Source organism: Alexandromys fortis, unplaced genomic scaffold (genome assembly GCF_014885135.2).
Source record: "Alexandromys fortis isolate MF-2015 unplaced genomic scaffold, M_Fortis_MF-2015_v1.1 scaffold_6, whole genome shotgun sequence".
NCBI lineage: Eukaryota > Metazoa > Chordata > Mammalia > Rodentia > Cricetidae > Alexandromys > Alexandromys fortis.
In genome coordinates, this window is record NW_026067902.1 from 7,959,343 (window position 1) to 7,979,171 (window position 19,829).

The following is a 19,829-nucleotide window of genomic DNA, read 5'->3' on the forward strand; positions in this document are numbered from 1 at the left end:
TTCAGGCAGGACCAGGGTATTGGGGGACAAAAGATGGCCCAGAGAGGTGGCTAAACCCGAGTGACGCTTACCAAGTCTCACGCTCTGAACACGGCCCCCAATGTGTCTGGAAGCCTCAAGCACAGTGACATTGGTGAAGCCCTGCTCGAGAAGTGCTCTAGCTGCGGCCAGGCCAGCCAGGCCAGCTCCGATCACCACCACACGAGGCTGTCCCCTTCTCCGCAGGCCGCGACTGAGAGGGTCATCCGCGCTGTCGCCACTGGGTTCACAACTTTGCATACCGTCCGTGCTCACCTTCTAGGAGCCTGTGACAACAGGGAGCGGTGGAGGTCAGCTTACCCGACCCAAGGAACAGTCACAGCACAGCTGCCCCCCTCCAAGACCTGATCAGGAAGAGACACCTCCCAAAAATGCAAAAAGGGAGACAGGAAAGGGCAAAGAGAGAGGAGAGCCAGGCAGAGAGACATGGGTTAGGCCCTACCAACAGGCAAAAGGTAGACCCCTATCAACCCCACCCTCAAATCTCTTGAGCTCTGCCTGTCCCTATCCACATGTCCTAGAGTGGAGACTGAGAACAGAAGCTGAAAAAGGCCAAAGTCAGGGGACTGACCCTGATGTTAGTTCTGTTCCACTCAGCATGGCTGCTATTGCGCCAACCCCAGGCTGCTCACACAGATATCAGGATACTCACACATATGAAGGATACTTGCACAGTCCCCTAATGCTCACACCAGCCCAGGACACTTGTACACATGGCACTGGGCTCTGTCCCCTTCTCACCTGGCTTTTCCCTAGTATTCTCTACCCCCTTACGCCTTTCTCCTCCTGGCCTTTCTGCCGGCTTTTCGAGTCTTGGTGAGGTGGCATTGTGGTGGGAAAGACAAAAGCTTCACCGCCCCACTCCTCCAGAAAGTGCTGGTGTCCAGCAAGCCTTGCTATTCTGGGTCCTTTTCCCCATCCACCAGGCCCCACAGTCACCACAAAACAGCAATGAACCCAGGAAACAGTGAACTGTGATGACCCATGGCACCAGAAACCAGACATCAAATTGACAGTTATGCTCTGCCAGCTTACTTAAAGATGCCAGCCTTTGAGCAGCGGGTACTGCAGGGAAAGGAGGTGGCCCAAGCTGGAATACACTGTTCCTCTAGTCACAGAACGAGGAGGATGATTTGGAGGTATCTGAGGACCACCATGTAGGAGACACTCGGCTCATACCCCTATCCTTTGCATTCCCTGACTCAAGCAACTTAAAGAGTCCAGCTGTTTTGGCTAAGGTTTGCGTCACAGATGCTACAGAATTTAATAGTACCAAGACCCAGCAAAGAAATGAATGCAGGTGGATGAAAGCTACGACCAAGAAGCAAATAAAAACCTGTCACCCACACCCATAAAGCAAGCATGACCTTCCCCAGACACAGCAATCCACCTCTAAGAACCCACCAGAGACGCAGGGCACATCCCACCACACAGACAATGTCAAAGAAATTTATAGCGTTATCCTGCTGACCAAATCCAGAAACAGCCCAAAGGTGTGACCTATGCAGTGTGTCATCCCACGCAATACTCAGCAACTTCAGAACCAAGTTGCGGTGCCCTCGAAGAAAATGAGACTGAGCCAGAGGCCAGACACTCAGCAGCACCTACTGTACAGCCCCATCTATACAGAGTTCAGGGAGAGGCAAACACAGGGATTAAGGGAGGGGAGGGGAGTGAGAAGGGCAGAAGTGAGTTTCCTGCAGTGGAACAGAGGAACGGGAGGAATGGGGGTCCACAGCATGTCAAGACATGCTGACTTCCCTCTGAGCTTTCCATTTTCCTTGGGACAGTGTTCTCTAACACTTGGAGGTTTAGCAAAGTAAGTGTGGTTTTGGGTTGGTTTTTTTTTTTTTTTTCTGTTGTTCTTTTGCTCTGTTTTTCCTAAATATACTCAGGCTAAGAAGGTGTTTCTCCCCAACTCATTCATAAGATGCCTGGGCCTAGAAAGAAACTCCCTCCACTGCTGCACCTCCTCCCCGACTCCCAGACTCAAAGTGGCCAAGGCAGGGTAGAACAGGTTTCCTAGACTGCAGGCAGGTGGCGCTCGAGGCCCAGACGCCCTCCGAGGCAAGCCTAGCTTTGCCAGAGGAGGCCACCAGTAGATGGGCACAGGCCTTTCCTGCCTCCTCCTCCCCTGCCCTCTTCCCCTACTCCTCGGTCACCACCCTCCAAGGAACACGCCATGCAGAGTTGGCTGGACTCTCTCCCTCCCTTCCCCTCTGCTCTCGCCCAGGTTCCTGCGCACTAAATATAGAGGTGAGGATGTGGCAGACTGCACGCGCTGGCAGGGTCAGCAGCGATGCCACCGGAAGTCTGCCAGCCACCGCCGACGCCGTGACAAGCTAGTAAATACACGAGCGCCACGGAGAGCCTGCGTCAGCTGTAATGACGCCAGGGTGCTCAGGCATCGGGTGAGACGTGACCGGGCTGCGTGCCCCAACCCAGTCTCTGGAACAAGAGTGGGGATTCCCCTTTCCAGCACCCCTGCCCCAGGGACACCCCAGCAGACTCATTTTTGCAATACAGGGTGGGATGGCAGCGGTGTTTGTAAAACTTACTGGTGGAGCCACATCTTGAAATGCTACTGGGCTGAGCAGGTGTAACAGGGATTAAACTGGAGTTCCCACTCTGACTGGGGCCACACACACCTGTAATTCCAGTACTGTGAAGGCTAAGGCAGGAAGATCATGAGGTTCAAGCTAGCCTGGGTTAGGCGGCAAGACATTATGTAAAAACAAAACAAACAAAAAACCACGGGGTGTGTCCGGCTTATCACAGGATCCCAAGACACCTCTAAAAGCCAGAGAGATCTAGCTGACCTTTCTTGCCCAAGGTTTGGCTGGCTGGTCCTCACTACTCTGCCCAGACTGTCAAATAAGGCTACCACAGACTGTCAGCATCTAAGGACCTCACACATTAAGGATCAGGTGCTGTCGGTACCTAATGAAAGGATTCTGGAGTGGACCACAGGCCATCTTAAAGATGACTACAGAAATAACCCTCAGCACCCCCAACACCAAATCTCAAGAGACCTTGAACATGGGTATCAGATGGAAGTCGCACAGGAAACCAGGGCCTATGTGGGTCCCCTGCACCACTGACCTTCACAGCTAACCCCCAAACCAGCTTCATCCACCCTTGTTACCCACAAGAAGTCAGAGGCACCACACACACAGCCACAGAAGACAGAGGACTGCACACCATGGCCCCTTATCACCCTGCATCCATCCACGAGGCTTTTCCTGTCAGTTTTTATCACTTTCCCCTCTGGGATTTTTTTTTGAGGGGTGTTGTTTTGTTTTTGTTGGAAGAGAGGGAGGGGGAGAAAGGGAGGGAGGGAGGGGAGGGAGAGAGGAGAGAGAGAGAGAGAGACTTATTGAAGAAGAAGAAGAAGAAGAAGAAGAAGAAGAAGAAGAAGAAGAAGAAGAAGAAGAAGAAGAAGAAGAAGAAGAAGAAGAAGAAGAAGAAGAAGAAGAAGAAGAAGAAGAAGAAGAAGAAGAAGAAGAAGAAGAAGAAGAAGAAGAAGAAGAAGAATCGTTTAAATGGTCTTTGGTGCATGTCTGTCCCTCTCTTGCCTTGATCTGTATGCAGGAGAAACAGAACGCCCTGTACTTGCCCACAGATAAAGGAATGAAGAAAAAGTGCTGGCTCAGCCAAGCAGTGAGGAGGGAGGAGGGGCGCTGAGGGAGGCACAGAACAATAGACACTTGCCTTCTTGCTCTGGCTTCCATGGTAAATTGGGGTGGGGGTCTAGGGCTTCCTGCCCAGTATCCATGTCCCCAAGCAGACCGAGTCCCAAAGCTTCAAGAAACCGGGTCAGCCAGAGCATAAGTGCTCTACTTGAAAATCCCCCACTGCCTCCTGACACCACTTCCCTGGCCACAGGCCACAGCTGCCCACTGCTGCCCAGGGCCAGCACCACCTCCGCAGGATCCTGCTGAGCCCCTCCCAGAAATGCCCAGAACTCCTGTACTCATCCCATCCACAGCCCAGGGTCAAAACTGTAGGCGTCCTTGCAAGAAGATCCCCTTTCTCCACGGAGTCAAGCCACAATCATTCCTACAGTCCAAACACTATGGCCTCTACCTCAGTGTGCTCAGAGACCCTTCAGCTTCCTCCCTCTCTTGAACCTCACCTGCACCCAGTCCCAATCTCCACCCTCTGAAGCAGTGGTTCTCAACCTTCCTAACGCTGTGACCCTTTAACACAGTTCTTCATGTCGTGGTGACCCCCAACCATAAAACTATTTTTGTTGCTAATTCACAACTGTAATTTTGCTACTGTTATGAATTGTAATGTAAATATCTGTATTTTCTGATAGTCTTAGGTGATCCCTGTAAAAGGGTCATTCAACAACCGTGGGGGTCACAACCCACAGGTTGAGAACCACTGATTTAAAGGCTAACTGGCTAGGCCTCAGTAAAGTGACCAGAGAATACAATCCAGCAATTCACCGAGTGTCTACTCCACACCAAACATGGGAAAGTCCTTCATCCTCTGGCCATGCTAGCCTCAGTTCTCCAAGATATTCCCCTCCACATACAACAGAATCCCTAACTACAAAGCCTTGGGCTTCCCCAGCCCATCGAAAGCCTCAAGGGAAACATTTTCCTTGCCAACATCAAAGAAGCTGCCTCTGGTTCTAACCCGCACAGTCCTCACTGGGACTTAGGAGCTGTACCATCATTCCCCAGGGTGACTGTGGAGTGTAGGCTCCACATACTGGCTCTTAAGTACAATAGCGACCAAACTGCTCCCAGAACACAAGTGTCTCTCTAGGGACCTCTTACCACCTAGTGTCTCAGGACTGCGGCTGCAGCCTCCCTGTTTCTGAACAAGGCCAGCAAGTGAGCATGGCCACAGGCTGAGAAGCACTACTCTGCAGATCAGCAGCCCAGCCAGTGTAGACACCTTTCGCGTTCCTCAACACTGGGGCCACCTTTGCCTCTCCCACTCACTCACAAGCCACTGCTCCCTAGCCGTGGTGACTGCCGAAAATACAAAGCCACGGTGACCACCTCCCACACATTTCAAAGACACAAAAGATTTCACCCATCCTGGACCCCTGAACACAAGTTACTCCCCAGGGTGCCTGAGCTGCTGTTCTTTCCTCAAGTCACCTCAGCCTGGATTTCTGCATCTGCTGCCTGCAGAAGAGAAAGGCTCTCAGGCGGCCAGCCCCCTCCTCACTTCATCTCCTTTAGAGTCTAGGACCACACCAGCTGAAACCCTCCAAACTCAGGGGGCCTGTCCTCAGCGGCAGGAGACAGAATGCCTGCACCCTCCTCAACCGGCCCTGGGGACTTCCTGACTCTCTCCCAACAGGTAGGACTAGAGGTCTAGAGCAGTAGCCAGCTTCCCCTTCCCTACAGGGATACTCTTTCCAAGCTTAAGCAGGAGGAAAGGGAGAAGGAAGCTGGGGCTGGTCCAGGGGAACATCTCTGGGCTGCCCGGCAGGTCTGCAGAGGGATTTGGAGTCTTGAGACCCCCTAAACAATGCAATTATTCTTCTAAGGTAAAAAAAAGAAAGGGGGAAAAAACCCTCCCAGAAATCCCACACCAGCTGCCTTGTTGGGCTGGCAAACAAAGGGGCTCTGTGCCTGGACAAGCCTCCTCCCACCCTCCAGTCTGGGGCAGGCTGCCCCAGCCTCCCAGCCAGACCCTTCCCAGCCTTCCTGCCCAGGCCACAATGAGTATACTGCGCAGCACCACAAAACCAGAAGGGCCAGGCCAGTGGAAAGGAATAGCAGGAGCAGAGGTGAGCACAGTGGGCAGAAGGGCAGTGCAACTACTTTCCTGCTAAGGTCTGCCTTGCTCTGGGCCCCATTTGACCAGCACTCCTGAACTCGCCCCAAGAATATCACATATGCTCCCACCTCCTGGAGTCACGTGTCTCAGCCCCGTCGGACACCTACAGGCTTCAAGTTTCTCTATCTGTTAAGTGGGGGAGTCCTGCCTGCTTGTGGACTGCTGGGGGAACGAAACAGACACTGGAGAGAAGTGTGGTCACCTATAAGTGCTACCTCACAAAGAAAGATCAAGGAAGGTCCCCAAAGGACTGTTATAAGAGATTGGAGTCACCCCTCCACGATCCCAAAGCTCCACTGCATGTAAAGGAAGCCAAAGTTTTGTCTTAGCTCACAGTGCAGCATCAACCTTGGCCCTAACCCAACAGGACCTTGACCTTGGTGTCAATCAAATACCCACAACTTGACTCCCAGTTCAAGCCCAACTGGGTCTGAGCCCCTCAACCCTGACCACCCTTCCCAGATTCAACAGTCATTAGGCAACTCCAAGTTCACGACAGGGAAACAGCAGAGGGACCACAGGCCAGCAGCAGCGCTGAAGAGAACTAAGGCCCCAGCTTCCTCCTGGTGCCTGGCTTCTCTCCCAGCACTGTACCTTTGTTACGCACCTCTCTTCCCTCAAAATGTAGTTCTAAAAAGAACAACTTCAAAAAGCTTCTTGTAACCCTCTTTCAAAAGAGAAGAGGGGAGCCAGGCCCTCTTTGGCAGCCACTGACTGGCAGGATACACACACACACAGAAAGAACACACCTCCCTCATGGAAGGAGTGGGCAGAAGTGGGAGGTACGCTGGGAGGGGTACAGAATCAATTTCCTGCCAGACTGCAAAGCATTAGACACTTTTAGCTCCCTGAATGGGCAGCCCCAGTAAGAAGCCTAGCTGGGGGATCACCAAGAGTGCTCAAGTGCGCGCTCGCTAGCTCTCCTGCTCCCTTCCCTCCCTCCCTCCCTCCCTCCCTCCCTCCCTCTCTCTCTCTCTCTCTCTCTCACACACACACACACTTAAGATGACATATAGTCCTCTCCCTACAGAATAACTTTAGCACCACGTTTTCATGTATGTTCTGAAATGTGATCACCAACTTTCCAATGTCAGTAATCTGAATTTCCACCATGTATTAGGTGGGTGACAGGTTAATTGGCTTTTGGTTTCAAGCTAGAGTTATCTATGAAGAGGAACCTCACCTGAGAAAATGCCTCCACCAGATTGCCTATAAGCAAGTCTGTAAGGCATTTTCTTAATTAATGATGCCCACATTAATTAAGGAGGGCCAAGGCCATTGTGGGTGGTCCTATCCCTAGACCAGTGGTCCTGGGTTCTATAAGAAAGTAGGCTGAGCAAGCATGAGGTGCAAGCCGGAAAGCAGCGTTCATCAATGGTCTCTGCTTCAGTTCTTTCCGAGTTCCTACCCTGGCTTTCTTCCATGGACTGTGACCAGGACATGTGAGCCAGATCAACCCTCTCTTCTTCAAGCTAATTTCTGGTCAGCTTTTATCGCAGCAATAGAAACCTAAGGCAGGTGACCTCATCAGTAAAATGGGCTGTGTGGGAATGTGTGCAGGGGCCGAGAGCCGAGACATGGCAGCTATGTTTCCTTAGTCTTCTGCAGTCTCCCACCTGCACACAGTGGGACTCACCAGAGAGAAGGCAGAACCAGGTGAGAAGATGTGTGTGGAGCCTGGAGGAAGCTACCCACTCCATAGGGACATTCCCGTTGTGTGTGGTAAGGGAGAGAACATGTTAGGAGAGAAGGGTCCACCCATACCCCACCTGCTGCTGGTGCTTGAACCTTCCAGGCCAGAGTGCATGAGTGCCGGCTTCCAAGAGCCCCCGTCTGGTATTCATGCCCTCTCCTCTTCATCCGACCTTTATAGCTAAGGCAGAAATGATAGAATGTGGCGTCTAAAACTGGGTTATAAAGGACACAGTGGCCACACAGGCATGGCCCACCATGGAAACATCCTGCAGTCCCCCAGCCTTCAGTTGGCTGCAGCCTCCTGGGAGACCCTGAAGCAGAGCCACCCAGCTCAACCGCATCCCCAGCCCTGACTCACAGATGAGCTACAGGTGATGATTCCACTGCTTTAGAACCTACTAGTGTGGAGGTGACTTACTGCCCAGAAATAGATCATGAATAATCTTTAGTTTCCTATCCAGAAAGCCTTGAGGAGGAGGGGATCCCCAGGTAACACCTCCGTCACTCAGGAGCTCCATCCCCTCTGTTCTGAAAAGCAGACCTAGAAACCTGGCCCGCTGACAGGAACATTACAATTCCCCGGGAGATGTCTACAAACACCTACACTCACACTACCTCATTTAAGTCAGACTCCATGGAATAGAGCCCAAGCAAGGGTATCATCTTAGGGTCATCTGTAAAGCCAACTATTTCATACCAAGGCTCCAAATGCAGAGACTCCAGGAACTGGTATTGTATCAGAGAAGAGAGCTGAAAAAGCCGAGGCCAGATCATGGCCAAGGTACCCCTTTACGTTGTCACTGCCTAGATTTCAAAGACTGCTGCAGTCCATGCCTGGACACACACACTCATCCACATCTTCCCCTTTCTCTGCAGCCTCTGGAGATGCTCTTCCCTACAGGAGAGGCCCCAGGACACAGGGCGAGGGTCTAAATGGACAAGCTTGAAAAGCCTCTTCTCGTCTCTGAAGTGGCAACAGTCATCATACCTGCCCTAGTCTGGGTCCTATGTGAGAAATACTCAATGAAATCCATAGTTACAGTTTGTCTCCTACAAGATTCAGTCTTGCCTTATACTGTATTTGCTCCCTGTGGAGGACAGAACATCAAATCATATAGACAGGGCTTCCCTGAGGCTCACAGCTGGTTAACTCAAAGGTACGAGAGGCAGCTGAGATCCAGCCTGGGGAACCTAATACAGTCGGGGAAGGAGTCAGCTCCAGTCCTGGATTGCGACGCTTAGAGGTGCTGCTGATGAGAATAACTCTCCACGTGAGATCAAGGCGCCCCTGTCCACCCTACCAAGGGTCTCCTGCTGAGCCCTGAAGCCCCAGGTCCCAGATGCATCCACCTGACCTTCCTTCCATGCCTGAAGAGTTGGAAAGAAACCATCTCAGCAGGTGATGTGGGATTCCCCTCTGTATGCTATGAATATCACTGGTTAATAAAGAAGCTGCTTCGGCCTATGACAGGACAGAATATAGCCAGGCTGGAAGAGATATATAGAGTAGAAGGAGTCAGGAGACATCATGTAGCTGGCAAAGGAGAAAGTTGCCTCTGGAACCTTAGCCATAAGCCACAGCCTCATGGTGATACTGATTAATAGAAATGGGCTAATTTAAGATATAAGAGCTAGCTAGGAATACGCCTAAATCACTGGTCAAACAGTATTGTAATTATTACAGTTTCTGTGTGGTTATTTGAGTCTGGGTGGCCGGGAAGCAAACTTACAAGCAGGAGTGGGGAGGATGCATCCCACCTTCTCCTCGGGGTCTTCAGCCATATCCACAAGCCTCACAGAGACAGCCACATAGACAAGCCCTGTGCTATTTCTAGGGAGAGACCAGGCCCACCCACCGGATGACAGAATGCCCATGAACAGCATTCTCCATCCCTACCCTCCACAGGGAAAGAGTCGTACCAACAGCATACAGGCACACAGTCTCTACATGCCATGTCCCAGCGGCTGTGGAATCCGGGTGAGCACACAGCATGTGGGTGGGGTGGGGTGAGTTTCTTATTAAATCACAGGGGCACTCTAGGCCTGGGCTGGGCAGATCTGAAGAGACCAGACAGCACTCACAAAGTGGAGGAGAAACCCGTGTTGAACCAGAGCCAGGTGGTAAGGACAAATCTTTTATTCATTGAGCAGGTTTTAATGAGTGCTACTGTGTGGGAATACAGAAAAGCTAAAACTGGCCCCTTAAGAACCTGACAGGTCAGAGCTTACGAGAGCCACAAAGAAAGAAGTTGGGGTAGGGGACAGGGAAGGCACTGGCTCAGAGGAAGTGAGAATGCTGTGTGGACCTCCCGGAACTTACAAAGAGGCAGGATGTGGAGCCAAGGCAAGGCAGGCCAGCGTGACTTCAGTGACTAGTCATGACGCTGCGAGGATAAACCCCAACCAGCTATTTCTCATCCAGCTGACCCTTTTACCCCTCGTGGTTAAGTCTAGGGTGTGGGAAAGATCAAAACCTACCCAAGACCACATACCATGATGCAGATCCAACAGGTTGAGCGGTGAAGCCTGGGCTCTGTTCTCCTGCCAGGGTCATCACCAGAGATGACCCAAGCTTCCACAGTTCACAGCCCCTAGCACACACACACCCCCAAACACAGCAGAACTGCACTGGGCATCACCTGCACTGACTAGGCACCACCTACGGCAGAGGCAAATGCGCCCAGCATCACCTGCAGACACAGGTCAATCCACCCCGGATGTGAGTCATCATGCCCCTAGTCAGATGCAACAGAGATCTACATTGGTAGATACTGAAAGATGGTCACCTGGGAGGTGTAAGCTGGCAGATGAAGGAAGGGGTGGCTTTCTCATGGGCGTCTTTCCTCTCCCTTCCCACACACTGGCCACAGCGCTGGGGCAAAGGAGAATAGCACAGTCAGCAGCTTCTGCTGACTCTTTCAAAACCACTTGCAAGAACTGAGGCTGTGAACACAGCTCAGCCACTCCGCTCCCCCTCATCCGTCAGGGGCCCGCGTGACTCCGCACAAAGCCCAACTGTGCCTGACAGCAGACTGGGGGGGGGGGGGTCTCCAGGAGGCCTATCTTCTCTCCTGACTCACAGAGCCTCCACTTCACCCAGCTTGAGACTTCGGTTCCTTGCATGCAAAGAAACCCTTCAGCCTCACATTGGCAGAGGGCTGCTGGATCTGGGGAGCAGTTGCGATGAGGGAGCCCTTGTCTTCAATAAACCCCTTTCTAGAAAAACTACCACTCCAAGGTACCCCCTCTTTACAGCACAAATTACAAAGCTGAGGTACATGACCACAAAAAGATTCACACTAACAAAAGAACCCCCCGATCCAACGGCAGATGAACACCTGAGCAGGCAGGCAGACTGTATTTGATTTTCATATTCTATACCAAGCTCCCATGCCCTGCATCCTTCATGCTCACAAGCATCCTGCCGCACGTTGTACAGATGAAGACACAGGCTAGGAGGACTGACGAGAGCAGTGGAGGCCACAGCAGGGTGCTCCATCTTTACTCAGGGCAGCAATCCCAAGGGTTGCCCCGGGCTTGGCACTTCTGTCCATATACTGACACTGTACACATTACGCCAGGCACTTGGAGCCGGGAAGAGTCACTTCAAAGGCTGGCAGTTCACCTCAGTCAAACAGCCAAAACCTGGACTATCACTAGGAGGCTACCTGCTCTTGGCCTGGGTACTTGGCAGAGTAGGCTATAGAGCACTCTGGCCTCCTTGCCCCAGGGCTAGCCTAGGCTGGCCAGGCAAAGGCTATCAGACTCAACCCTTCTCCTTGGTTCCCCTGCATAAATAGGGCCCGGGATACAACAGTGTTGCTTTGCTGGGCCAAATGGGAACTCCAAGAGTGGCAATCCATGATCCCCACTAGTCCATCACTAGCCCAAGACTTCCCCCTCCTGGTGACTTTAGGGTGCTAACCAGTGCAGGAGATCAGCCACTAAAGGGCTCTTCATACCATCTGTGCAGGAAGCACAACCCACACACAAGCCAGCAGTCTGCAAAGCCAACGGTGTTCCCAGCAAAGGCCACAGCTGGGTCCAGGGCCTGTGACTTATCCCATAAAACACCTGGGGAGCTAAGACACGGAGCTTATGCAACAGACATACCCTCCAAGTCTTTTTGTCAAGTTCAAAGAGACTCAGGAACTCCCTGCTTTTGAAGTCTAAGGGGCCTCAAAGCATTCTGCCATTGTTGTCGCTACTTTTTATGGAGTAAGCTGAAGGCACAGAGTGTAGTGCTAGACACCTTCCTGCGGAAGGTCCAGTTCTCACAGCAGTGCTTCCCTATTACAGAGGTGGGAGCCAAGGTCCAGAGATGTTGTAAAGTCACTCTGAGGCACAACACCTGGTGCTCACTCTTCCCTTTGGGTCAGGGTCACGTTCGAGGTCCTTCCCAAAGTTACTCTCCAAACACCAAACCCTTCCGGTCTAACTCACAAAGTTTTGCATTATGTATGGTTTTATGTTAATTTGCCAAAGTTAAGGAGAATGAGAGTCTTGTGTACTGAATAACGGAAACTTTTTACGCTTTCTTCAGAGTGTTTGCCTGCAGGCCACCCTAGGTGTCTCCGGCCAGCATTATCCTAAAGTCTGTTTGATCTGGAGTCTAGGGTTTCAGTAGCCTTCCAGGGACAACACCCTTAGCCCCAAGATCAAGATGGCAAGCAAACAGGCAGAGTAGGGATGGGGCACAGTTGAAGGTTTGGGTGAGGGTTCTGAGGAGGGCTATTGGATGTGGAGAGAGCATCAAGTCAGATGGAGCAGAACCTGGGTTTGACCAGTGTCCCCTTTCTGTGAAACAAGACAGCCCCCACTCTTCCTTTTCCTAAGCACTGCACTGGTCCAGCAGGTCTCCACCCTGGCATCCCTTACCCAGGCCCTTCCCTGGGTCCTTCCTAGAGACTTGGCTTCCATCCATTTGTTAATCACACTAGTGAAAACTTCAAGCTGGTGCTCCATGTCACACAGCCCTTCAAAGAAGGCAATACTGTCCCCATGACATAAGTAAGAAACTGAGTCACAGAAGGTTCAGCCTCTTGCCCAGAGATCATAGCCCTGCTCAGGTAACCTGTGAAGGAGAGGGTGGAAGAGGAGTGCATGAAGGAAGTGGCAGGGCAGTGTGACACCGACAGAAGGCCTTCCCAGAATCAGGAGGTCCGCGCCTGCTACCATCAGGTGCTGGGCATCGATTATTCCTTCCGGGTCCCTTAATCATTCACCCAGTGAAAATGGCAGTGACCACAAAAGCCCAAAACCAACTCTGGGCCTGGGATCCATCTAGCCTCTCCCTCCCTCTGCAATGCCCTCTGAGTCCACCAGCTGTCTAAGTGTGGCTGTCCCACCAAGCCTACCTCTCTCAAGAAGCTAGTCTTCACCCCCTCCTTGCCTCCCAACCACTTCTGAGCCACCCAGCATCCATGTTTGCAGTTTCCAGGAAACAGCACCTTCCACATCAGCCATTCTCAAATGGTATTTCCATGCTCAGGAAGGTTTTGGGAAATCTTTAAAAAACACATATTTCCTTAGTTAAGTCAGCTTCAGAAGCATGAGATCGTCTTTCTTTCCTATATAACTTGTCTGGACCTCCGATTTTCATAAACACAGCATGACCCTCCCCCAGCAGGACGGCAGGGTAGACCTGCCAATTTCTTCTCTTCTTTGTCTCCTAATCCCTAAGGAGGCTTACAGCAGTCCTTCAGAAATGGTACCCCTCACTCCTCAGGGAGGCCTGAAAAGGGGACAAGACAGGCTTGACTGTGCCCTCCTCTAAGAGCTGGTAGAGATCAGCCTAAAAGCAAGCCAACCCCAACCCTTCCAGCCCCTCTGGGCACGGGGTGACATTTACCTTCAGTCACCATCTTTGGTGCCAGCATCCATTGGGACCTCAACTGACTCTAAGCTGCGCTGAGCCAGGAGAGCAAGGAGCCTTGGGAGAGCCCAAGGCAAGCCAGCCAGTTTTCCACACAAATTACTCGCTCTACTGCAGCATTGGCACACAGCTTTTAATGGTAAACTAGAACTTAGGTGTATTGAACTCCTGCTCTGGAAATACACAGAGCCCCACCCAACAAACCCTGTGACATCACTCCTTGGGGGAACAGGACCTCTCTGTTTACAGACAAGGAAACTGAGGTGGCAAAAGGGAGCAGACACTTGCCTGTAGTGGTTCAGCCCAGGCCCTGACTCCCAAATATACTGGGGAAGTGACCAGGGCAGAGTAAGACCACAGCCGCAGCTCAAGTGACCAGCAGCAGCAGCAGCAGCAACAGGGACTCCCACAGGGCCAAGGGGAAGGAGACAGACAGCTTGTCAGGAGTGTCAGCTGTGCTGGAGCTGAAGCCAGCTGCAGCCCCAATCTCTCGCTCCGCCCTGGCTAGAGGAAGGGTGCGCACCCCAGATTGGCTCCTCCACTAGAGTAGGCTGCAGGCAAAGATAAGATGCCCTGCCTGCCATCTACAGTCACCCTGTGTTAAGACCCAGACACCCCACTGTGGTGTTGGAACTCCAAGAAATCAGGCCTGTGCTGCCAGCATCTGAGACCCAAGTGCCCACAGGTCCCTCATCTAGCGCTACTTCCGAGCAGGCCACCCACAAGCATCTCTACACCCCCCTTCTGCACTCCCCACCCCCTCGCTCCTGTCCTCACAGAGGCTGCTCCCTGAATTCTGCCAAAACAGTCCACAAGAGACTGAGGGAACCTCCTATAGGTCCCATAAACTGAGCCTGTCACACAGGACATAGGTCTAAATTCACTGCACAGACAGGAGCCAATGGAGCAGCAATTCTGCACAGCCTATATGCTCTTAAAAATGCAGAGTCTCAACTAGGCATGGTGCACTCTGGAGGCAGAGGCAGGAGGGTCTCTGTGAGGTGGAGGCCAGTTTGGCCTACATACGAGTTCCAGCACAGCTACAGAGTGAGATATCGCCTCAAAAAAAAAGGAAGGAAGGAGGGAGGGATAGAGATAGAGGGAGGGAAGAGCGGAAGGAGAGTGGGAAGGAGGGAGGGAGGAAGAAGGAAAAGAAAAGAGAGGGAGGGAGGAAAGGAAGAAAGAAAGGCTAGACAGAAAGGAAAGGGGGGAAATGCAGATCCCCAGGCCTCATTCTGGACCCACGCAATTGGACAGGGCTGGCCTGCGTTTCGGTATGCTGAACAGGTGTGTATCTGTGCTCAAGCCTGAGGAGTGAGCTTTAAAACCACAGCTCTAACCATACTGTGACAGCCATGCCCTTAACCTCCAGTGGTTCCCCGGGCCTGGTAAAAGTCCAGATTCTGCAGCTGGGTAATCAAGCTTTTCACAGCCTGGCTTCCACCCACTTCCCCAAGCTTGACCTCCTTCGCCACCCCGGGAAATGCCACCAGTCCTCTGACAGGCTCCGGGACACCGAAGCACCACGTCTTCCAGGAAGCTTCTCCCAAGCGCACCTGGTATGTCTGGCTTCCTTTCATTTCCTGAACAGTGAGAACCATGCCCTTTGTCCCTGTTGCCTCGGGACATCAGGTTAGGCACAAGAGATGCCAGGGGCCAATGACATCTAAGGAGACCCAGTGTCCAACTCAGGCTATGCATGAGTCAACTCAGCAAACTAGGAAGCAGAGACAGGCCTACTCCATAAACCTCCTGACAACTGCAGCAATGTGCTTGGTGTGTGCCTCAGTTTCCCCCAAATGCGGAAGAGAAGGTCCAGTGATTCTACTTTCTCTTCTTGGGAGGAGATGGAGGGTCTGCTCAAGTGGAAGAACAGATCCCCTAAACTCTGGGACTCACAATTTGTAATAAACGTCACCCCTGTGTGGCCAGCAGCCCCTCCTCAGCCAGGCAGGGGCTTAAAGTGGTCATGGAGGTGTCCCTGGAAAAGGCTCACCAGCACAGCTGCCCAGACCTGGGTCCCAGAACTGGCACCGCTTAGAAAGCCCCTCATAAGAACATAGTCCCCACAGAACTGCCAACCTCTACCGCCTCCAGGGGCCAAGAAAAAAGTCTGTCTCATCCCATTTTACAGAAAGGCAGAGAGAGACCAAGCCACTTTCAGTCCCTCGGCTCTGTCCTCACGCCCTATCCTGGCCCACCTCAGACCACAGCTGGGCTCCCAAAAGCTGGGCTGCAAGCACCACCCCGTTGTTCTTGGCAGGATCATGAGGAGGCAAGCTTGTCTGTGGACCCCACTGAGCTTTGGCCTCTCCAGGGAGGGGGATTCAAAGAAGCAGTGCAGGGACATGAAGCAAGAGGTGACATTCTAACTAGTGTTTAGACTAGAAGCACAAGTTGCCCCCACCCCAAAACCCTGAGATCAGTGTGCATGAACCCCAATTACCTGACCTGGGTCAGATTTCATCCCAGAAGCAGAAAATCTAGGCAGCCCACCCCAAGCAAGGGCTCCAGCTTTAAAGGGGATCAGGCACCCCTGCAAGGCAGGAAATGCCCTTGTTCATTAAGAAGACCTCCAATGGCCCAAATCTAAGAGGATTCCAGAGCCAGACTTCACTCTGCCACTATTAGCTGTGGTACTTTACCTCCAGTCTGCCCTCACCAAATTGGAAGAAAAGTCTCTAAGAGCATCAGTGTCGATCTGAAGAGTTCTTAAACAATACCTAGCGCCCACTGAGCACACTAGGACCTTGCCCTCCCCACTTGCCCTTGGCCAGATTTCCTCTACTCAGGATGCTCTCTTTGCCCCCACCAATGCCAGCTCCCGGCGTTTCCTGGATATGCCCGTCTCACCCCAAATATAAACTGTTAGCTCCTAACCCCAGCACTTGATTCACAGGGTGACTTTTAGGCCTATCCCGGGTTCCCTGTCAAGATCTCTGCTCCCCTTTTTTCCATATCAGGGGTCCCCTGGCTCTCCCCCTCTACTCTGAAGTATTGACTCCACGATGCAACACTCAATTGACTGTTCTCTACAAACTGGAAAGCCATGGATAGCAAGATGAGGGTTCATGAAAAGACACACTCCCAATCCCAGCTGCTTTTTCCTCTCAACTCCCTGGCCCCCTAGGTTTGAGCATGCAGAAGCCGCCCAAGGGAGTAGGCTGAACTAAATCCCAGGCTGTCCCCACGTCCTGCATTAGAGACCCTGCTTCCTACATTCCGCATATCCACTCTCTCAAACACACGTACACCTTGATTTCCAGCCAAGAAAGCAAAGGAAATCATTTGGCTGCAAACAGCAGTGACCCCCCCACCCCATGCCTGGTCTCCCCATGAGAGACCGGAATGACCTCAAGGTACCCATATCTTCCCAGCTTCCCCTTTTCACATCCTACTGGCTGGCTCACATTCTTGCAGCCATTTGCACAACTGCTTTTGTGGAAACAAAGCAAAACTCTTCAGATCACTTAAGACTATAGGAATTTCCTGTGCTAACTGCAATGCCCATGTCTTTCTGCTTAGCCCAACGTCACCTTTATGGGTCAAGATTTCCTGAGGGGTACCTACAGGACACTAAGCAAGATGCTTCAGATACGGCAACGGGACGATTTATCAACAGGCAGAGTTTTTAGGAGACCCGCAGTGAGCCAACCAGTCAAGATGCTAGCCCTTAAGAAGCCCAAAGTCAAGACAACTGTAACAAGGGGTTATCAACCCTTCAATAGAAAAGGAAGAAAGTAAAGCAAGTTCTAATATGCATCACATGTAGAGGAGGGGTCTTCTGCCTAGGCTAGGCTGGTATCTGGGGAAGGGATACTTAAAATTAGAGCTAAAAACTATAAGTAAGGCATGTCCAATAAAAAAAAAGCACTGGGAAATAACCTTCCAGTCAAGGAAGACATCCCAAGCAAAGTCTCTGGGTCAGGGAAAAGCTTAAGGGTGTTGAAGAGACAGAAGTGACTCCGTTTGTCTGCCAGGGAGGCTGTAAAGATGACAGGAGTCAAATCAGGCTGGAAAGTCATCAGTGGTCACATGACAGAGGGTCAGAGAGAAGCCATGGGAAGGCTTTGTGACTTGACTTGAGTGTAACAAGCCATCGAGGAATCAAATGATCTGATCAAAATGTTCCTGCTGCTCTGCTAAAAACGGATGCAAAGGAGACAAGAACTGGTACTGGGAGAGGGCGACTGAGGCTCTGAGGAAGAGTTAAACGCCCTGGGCAGGGGGCAGTGGCCTGAGGTGATAGTAACAGAATCAGAGCAGGGAGCAAGGGTCCTAGGTAGACCCTGCTGAAAGAGTCAAAAGGCCTTGCTCTGGGACTGGCTATGAAGGCAGAAAGGAGTCCAGGCTTCCTGTCCTAAAAGATGGGTACATCACTAGCCATTTCCAGACGGCAGGTCCTGAGAGGCTCCAGTCCCCAGTGGTTGTCAGGAGCCTGCTGTACCCACATTAGTTTTCTGTCAACCCGGACACGATAAGCAATCAGAGTGGTGGGACCCAGCTGGAGTCAGAGACAAAATCTGCTATTCAAAGTCATGAGCACGAAACACTTAAGATCTTTGTGTTCGGGACTGGAGAGACGGCCCAGCGGTTAAGAGCACTGGCTGTTCTTCCAGAGGACCTGGGGTTCAGTTCCCAGAACCCACATGGCAGCTCACAACTGTCTGTCACTCCAGTTCAAGGGGATCAGACACGACCGGTCACACAGACATAGATGCAGGCAAAATACGAATAGACATAAAAAAGAGATTATTGTGTTCATAAATTAATAAAGTTTTTTTTTTAATCCTAAGAAAGAATGAAAACTGGGGTAGAAAGTGAACAGGGGATGCTGAGAAGAGATTCGGGAAAGGCAGTGCTGAGAACAGGACGCTGGAGCCCTCCAACACTCGGGCGCTAAGTGAAGAGGTTGCAGGAAAGCAGGCTAAGACAGGCAGGAGGGAGGAACCAGAGAGCCCGGCAAGAATATAACTCTGGGACTGAGCTTTTAGGAGACCTGCAAGGTGGGCAATGCCTGCCAGAGTGACCAGTCACTGGAGACCCTGGGTGCCTCTTAGGGGCACTGGTAAGGACGGAACTTTGGAGGAATATGCATTGGAATTGGAATTGGGTCCTGGGCTTCAAGGGGGTGAAGTTCAAGGCCCAAAGGGAAGACTGTGGAATGAGAGGGAGGACTTAAGCCTGTTCTCGCAACCTGCTGGGTAGGAAACCCTGGGGACACATAAGGAGATGGTCACAAGGCCCAGGAGCCTACGAGGAAGCATGACCCTTCAGGCCCTGTAATAGTCCTTCCTCTGTAAGAGGTAACAGAACATAATACGAGGGCCATTTACCCACAGCCCCGCGGACCTCCACTCAGCACCCGCTGTTTGGTCCCCTAAGCTCCACCAAGTGGACCCGAGGCGGGGCCATGCTGTGCCTCTACCAGTAGGTTCCTCCAACAACCTGTGGGCACTGCTGGAAGAAGGGCCAGTCACTGCGCGGTGCTTGCTCCTGGTGCAAGATCCGAGAGGTCCGCGGACCGCTCACCTGCTCCCCAGCCGCGCCACCCCGAGGCCGACGGCCGGCCTCCGCACCTCTTCCCGGCGAAGCGACTGTTCCAACTCGCCCTACCCTTCGGGAGCCTGGCTCCCGCCAAGCCTGGGGCAGACTGAGAGTCCCCGGGAGGCCCTCGGGAGAGCTGCTCCCCATTCCTCCTGCTGTCCCAAAAAGACCCGCGGACGCCGGGCCCCGGACGCCGGTGCGAGCAGCGCTCCCTCCGCTCCCCAGCGCGCACCCTCCGGGCCGCTCGAGTGTGTCCAGTCGGCTTTGTCTGCGCCGCCGTGCGGGGCGCCCCGGGGATGCGGCCCGGCCCCCGGGGTCGCGACCGCCCGGGACAGCCGCCTCTGCCCACCGCCCACCGCCCACCGCCAGTCTCCGTGGGGAGCCCCTCGCCAGCGCGGCGCCGTAGCTGCCTGCGCCCGGGCCTGGGAGGCCGCGCCGTACCTTTCCCTGCGGAGCCGGGGAGCGTCTTCGCGAGCGGCCTCGGCCTCTCCGCCTCCCCTCCTCCGCAGCCGCCGGGCTTCCTCCTGCAGCCGCCGCTGGGACCGTAGGGCCGAGCCAGCCGCCGGGGCCTGTGCGGGGGCCCCGCTCCGCCTCGCGTCCCCAGCCCACCCCGCCTGTACGCTCCGCCCCGGGCCCGCCCACCGGGGGCGGGGAGCCCGAGGCCACCCGGCCTGGAGCCACCGGCGGCACCGCCACCTGCGCTCCCCTATCTTCGCAAATGGGACGCCTCACCCACCCATCTGCCTAGGAACAGAGCCAGCTCTGCGCTGCCCCGCCCTGCAAAGCCAACGAGGTCTTCCGGCACAGTCAGAGCGCGCCCGCCTCAGTTTACCCAGACTCAAGAGCCGCCCTTTCGAAAGGAAAG

The 19,829-nt window shown here is 53.0% G+C and overlaps 1 protein-coding gene across 4 annotated transcripts in view; it reads right to left on the minus strand.

The window, feature by feature from the left end:
* Positions 1–19,568, minus strand: part of Smox (spermine oxidase) — a 32,374-nt gene extending 12,806 nt beyond the window's left edge. The window contains exons 1-2 of one of the 4 annotated variants that reach the window (XM_050134333.1): positions 19,406–19,568; positions 72–305 (exon numbers count right to left, since the gene is read on the minus strand). In XM_050134333.1, the coding sequence (XP_049990290.1) occupies positions 72–279 (208 nt within the window). In that variant the 5' untranslated portion in view covers positions 280–305; positions 19,406–19,568. Of the gene's footprint in view, positions 1–71; positions 306–10,328; positions 10,346–19,405 lie in introns of those variants that run through there. The other 3 variants (XM_050134330.1, XM_050134332.1, XM_050134331.1) reach the window with 3 other exon arrangements.
* Between the last annotated feature and the right edge of the window lie 261 nt (positions 19,569–19,829).